At 43.2% G+C, this 5,315-nt stretch overlaps 1 protein-coding gene across 1 annotated transcript; it reads right to left on the bottom strand.

Moving 5' to 3' along the window:
• Positions 1 to 332: 332 nt before the first annotated feature.
• LOC134205997 (aminopeptidase N-like) lies at positions 333 to 4,198 on the bottom strand. The gene is made up of 7 exons (XM_062681689.1): positions 3,738 to 4,198; positions 3,527 to 3,682; positions 2,971 to 3,469; positions 2,752 to 2,905; positions 1,835 to 1,916; positions 618 to 1,772; positions 333 to 558 (listed from the first exon to the last, which is right to left on the bottom strand). Exons 1-7 carry the CDS (start codon positions 4,196 to 4,198, stop codon positions 333 to 335), a joined length of 2,733 nt encoding a protein of 910 aa, XP_062537673.1.
• Between the last annotated feature and the right edge of the window lie 1,117 nt (positions 4,199 to 5,315).

Genomic DNA, 5,315 nt, shown 5'->3' on the forward strand with positions numbered 1-5,315 from the left:
TAGCAAACTAAAACTATAATGCTACATAGTGCTATTTTTCCTTTTGGAACCAAAAGTTCCTTAAAAATTACGTTTAAGCTTAACCAGCTTAACTGAGCTGATTGAGCGAAAATCGTACTTTCAAAGGTTAGCCGGAAAAAAAATTACAGAACTGTGTGAGGTGTGCTTCGATAATGAACCAAAACTTCGTCAGTGTCAGCAGATAACATCGTTCTTATCTGAACCATCGGCATAACAAAAAAGAAATATATTTGACTTATATCAGCTAAATCTTATCACATTGGAGACATCCCGATTAAGCAACAGATCCAAATACTAGCTTTATTGATCAATCACTCAAAATTAATCTGAGAAGGGGTTTTCAGCATGCCCGAAACGATGGCCCCGTTCCGCTGAACCCAGTTCTGATTGTCGCGCAGCTTGACCTGGATTGTGGATACCAACTGCGTTGGCGCAAATCTTTCGCTGATGTCAACCAAACGTTCGGCGGCCTCCAACTGAACGGTGTAATCGGCCATGTCTTCCAGCAAGGCGAACAGCTGGCGATTGTTGATGTTCCTGAAATGGATTATCAAATCATGAAATGTGAATCTTTGAGTCGATATTTGATAGTTTACAAATCTTCAGCGATGCTGGTGGTGGTGTCGAGCAGCTCGATGACGGCATTCAACCCGGACAACGAGTTTCGGTAGATGGATCTTAGAATCTGCTCCTTTTCTGATGCTACAACATTATTTGATTTGATAGTATCGATCAAAGCATCGATTGAACTTTCATCTTCAACGCACGAGATGGTGTCGATGAGTTTGGATCGAGCAATCGGGTCTACCGTGGCCTGTAAGCTGTTCAGCATCGTTGCGAATTCGTCGTAGACTGTCTTGCGCATTCGACTGCATAGGAGCTTCTGTTCGGCTGTAGAACCAATGACGAACGAGTCAGCCCTTCGTGATGATCGTAGTCGTTGTGCTGCTTCCGCTTGGCATGAATCATCACTGCTGCACGCCCATTCCAGAGCGATTAGGCGAGTACCCTCGGCATCAGCTGATTCGCCTTTGATGGCTTCAAATCCGTACGTCGCTAGAAGGTTGGAAGCCAACATTGAGCTGTAGGTTTCCAAATTTTCCAGCGCTTCGCTGTCGTGACGGAGCATGCGCTTCAGGAAGTTCAGATTGCTGGAAGCAGTACTCCAGGGAATGAAGTCGGTTTCATGGTTCAGGTAGTCGAACACTTGGAAAGCGATGAAGTAGTCTAGTTTTCCAGCATGTGCTAGATTCATTGCATCGTCAACCAGCTGAGATCGGGTTAAACGGTGGAACACTTCGGGAGTATCGTACAGAGTGGCGATGATGTTCTCCCAGTTTCCTTCATCGTAGTTCACTCGATAGTATCCACGGGCGAGAGGATTTACAGTCAAATAGTCCCCTTCTGCCAGGGTGATGCGTTGGCTGTAGTCCGGAGAATTCGGCGGCAACCAGAAGGCAGCACTCGAGTTGTACTGGCCGTTGCTGCTAGGGGTGAAGAATGAAATCGGAATCCACCAGGACTCTTGTCCGGGGGTTTTCGGAGCAGTGGTGTAGTATCGTTCCTGGTTGAACAGGAACTCATCGGTATCTCCGACACGGGTGACTGTGACTACGGGAGCGCCCGCCTGATTGGACCAGGTTCGGAAGATTTCATGTATGGTAAGATCTTGGGGAAGCTGGGAGTCTTCTTTCACTGCCTGTTCTAAGCTATCGAACAGGTTTTCTTCGTTTACTACTCCATGCTCTTTGCTATGTGGAGAAAGTTTGGTAATGATTTTGTTTATCTGAATTATGCTCAAGTCGATACTTACTTTTGTTGGATGTAATATCGAAGGCCTTTTTGGAAGGTAGGTTCAGTGACGGCATAGTTAAACATACGAAGGACACTGGCAGCTGAAAAAAAAAATGAAAATTTAAACAAGGAAATATAGTTTCTGAATAACTTTCTAACTCCGATGTCTAAAGTAAAATTCTGAAAAGCGGTGGTAATCCAGCAGGGACACCGTTCAGGGGAAAAAAACCTCTTAGAAGGTCACGTCTACAGCTCAGCAATAAGAATTAATAAAAACAAGAGGAATGGGGAGTCTCTGAATTCTCCATTTCCTTCCAAGAAACAAGGTTGCAAGACCATCCCTCCGAAGCACTCGGATGAACCTTCTAACTCCAACATTGGAAATAATTATTTTTCTATCGCACTGAGTAATCATATTAAATGATACTAGCGTTTCACGCTGTAAATATTAGACACAGAGAAATGTACCCTTAGACAAAACTCTGGAATGAGTTATTGGCTAAATACTAAATGATAATGAAATGACAACTCGGGGACATTTGCAAGCCAGAGCACCCCTCAATAATCGAATTGGACAAACCTTTAATATGTGTTTCGTCCCAGGTATTCCAAAAGTTCCCTGGAATTAGGTCGTTAATGTCAAACGCGTAACGAAAGCTTTATAGTTTCGTTTTGAAAGAAAACAAGCTCTGATAGATAATTGTGTACAATACTGGGTAGATATATGGCTTAAATTTGTTAATCGTGTAAAATTCGGCAGGCTTCAGTGCTCGTTCCGAGTAGGAAGTTACCATCAACTAATAAGCGATATTGTACCAAATTTTACAGTTCTGAAGAAAAACTTCAGATATGCCGTGCAAGTTGTGTTCTAACATAACCCCATATTATATGAATTTAAACAAAATTCTCATGAACGTTCCGTCATTTTAAACTCACATTTAGCGTAGGCTACTGTGTCAAACAGCCTGCTGATTTCCGTTGTAGTTTCCACATAATAAGTCATTGGGCGAACTGTTTCACTGGCATCAGCGCTCAAAGCGCTCTCTCTTTGTGATGCGAAACGATCACGCATATTCAACTCCGGATGACTCTGAAAATAGAAATGCGTCATACTCCAGTCTCGATAATTACTTACCCTATATGTAGCGTACTTACGTATTCCGCAACGTAGTACTGGTAGAACTGAGCGAAACCTTCATTTAGCCACAGATACGACCACCACTCCGGCGCCAGTAGGTTTCCAAAAAACTGGTGAGCATACTCGTGGCCCACGATTCCGACAATTCTAACCTGCTGGTCTTCGCCATCGGTTTCCGGATCAAACAGAATGTACGTTTCACGGTAAGTTACCAGGCCCCAGTTCTCCATGGCACCTGCCGAAAAGTCGGCTACGCTGATAGCTGCATTGTCGATCTTCGACAAGGCGTAGGTTTGATCAAAGTATATTTCCATCTCCCGCAGGTAGCGCACCGAAGCGTCGACGGAATACGTCAACTGATCGTTGGCTGTTGGACGCGCAAACGTAGAAACGGCGATCTGATGGGGCTGATAGACCACCTGTCGTTCACCCACGAAGTCGGAAACCAGGAAAGCCAACAGATAGGTTTGCATTCGTGGAGTCGTTTGAAACGTTGTGAGTTTCTTTCCTTCGGGGCTTTTGGAAGTTGGTAATAATTATCGAACGTTTTATGAACCATGAACACCTACTTACAGTATTTGTATTCCCAGAGCTGGAGCGTTGGATCTAGCATTATAAGATAATCCACTAGCAATATGCACTTTGTAGGTTGTCTTAATTCCCGGTTCGTCGTAGCAAGGGAACGCTGACCTTGCATCAGTTGACTCGAACTGGGTCACTCCAAGATACCTGTTACGAAATCAGGTTTAGCAAATGCAACCAAATTATACTAAAAACACTTTACTTTGTGACACCTTCTGCATTCACATAGCTTGATCGATAAAACCCAGCAGCATCGGTACGATCAAGACTGTTGGTAAAATCTATTTCCAAAACGTACGAACTTCCGACAGACAGAGCCTCCGCTGTATCGACGACCAAGAAGTCTTTATCTTCGTCGAAATCGTAACCTTTCAGAGCAACCGACAACTGATTGCTGTTACGCAGCACCAGGCTCACAATAACACTACGCGTACTATGAAGTACAATCTGATTTGTACTCTCCACCACTTGGATACTAATTTTCACGGTTCCACTGTAGGCCAGGTCATCCAGATGCACGTTCGTGTCGAGATAGAGGTCATAGTGGGTGGGAATGGTTGCGTTTGGTAGACGGTACGTATCGAACGCGCGAACACTTTTATCCACTGGACTTGCCGAAGTGGCAACGATTAGAAGTGCCAGCGGCACTGCCAGATTAAACATTTTGAGACCACTTCGACTAAACCAATTTTGACACAATAACGAAAAAAAATGCTTTTCAGCTCAATTTATAGAATGCTCATTGTCGTTTATTATCCTTCCAAAAGTGTCTTATTCTAGTTATCAACATATTTAATAATCATCTCGCTGTCTGGACCTGCCACGTTTGCAATAGAGCGATAAGCTGTGGAAGATAAATGGGCAGTTAGTTTTAGCATTGTTCGATGGCTGTATCTTTCAGACATGATACCGTATAGAAATTTTTAAGATTAGATTCTTGCATTGTTACATCTGCCAAAATCGCGTGAAATTCCATTTATTGTCCAATCCACCTGCAATCAGCGACGATTGGGTAAAACACTGTTTATATCATCATTGTGCAACTTACGAACTTATAATGGTTTCACCACAGACAAACAGACATAACTCTTCATTCAAATTGTTCGAAAAATTATCGTCATTCGCTTTTCAGAAAACACTACTGCCATCTGTTATCAGAAGCGCGAGAAACACAGTCGGTTTGTTTCGAACGCATACACATATATCAATCATCATCACCATCGTCGTCAACACAGAAAACATTCAGCAGCGTATAAACTAATCAAATATCAAAGCGATTGAACACTAGCGCCTCTCTTGGCACAGTTGCGAAGCACAGATGTATTTCAAATTAACCGTTGAACACGTGAACGATGTTGAAATGAGAAGTGTTATGTCTGTTTGTCTGTGGTTTCACTGAACTCTTCCAACCAGGCTTGAAACGCTTCGTATCCAACGTTTGTTCTGGAGTAAACTGACCTTTCAGTCGGCAGTTGTTCAGACTGTTAAATCCTAATTTATTGGCCAGGATCATAAACCATAGTGAGGTAGTCAACCAAAAACCGTTTTTTTTTTCGTTACATTCCTGGTCAGAAATGTACTGGAGTCGTTCGGTTTGGTCTGTAGAACTTTGATAGGCATTGAAGACGGCATCAAATGCATCGGCGGAAGCATCCATCAAGCCTCCACAGTAGATACTATGTTTGATGAAGGAAGGTAGAACTAGAGATCCTTCCAGATCTTTCATCATTAGTTGATGGGCGCAAACTCTGCAGATGTTGGAACCCATGTGGCAACTCCA

Source organism: Armigeres subalbatus, chromosome 1 (assembly GCF_024139115.2).
Source record: "Armigeres subalbatus isolate Guangzhou_Male chromosome 1, GZ_Asu_2, whole genome shotgun sequence".
Taxonomy (NCBI): domain Eukaryota; kingdom Metazoa; phylum Arthropoda; class Insecta; order Diptera; family Culicidae; genus Armigeres; species Armigeres subalbatus.

Bases quoted from the DNA above. Each gene is read 5' to 3' on its own strand.
- LOC134205997 (XM_062681689.1), bottom strand. From the start codon at position 4,198: ATGTTTAATCTGGCAGTGCCGCTGGCACTTCTAATCGTTGCCACTTCG. The intron at 1,917-2,751 runs GTGAGTTTAAAA...TTTTTTTTTCAG, and splicing joins CACAGTAGCCTACGCTAAAT to CTGCCAGTGTCCTTCGTATG. The intron at 559-617 runs GTAAACTATCAA...AATCCATTTCAG, and splicing joins ACCAGCATCGCTGAAGATTT to GAACATCAACAATCGCCAGC.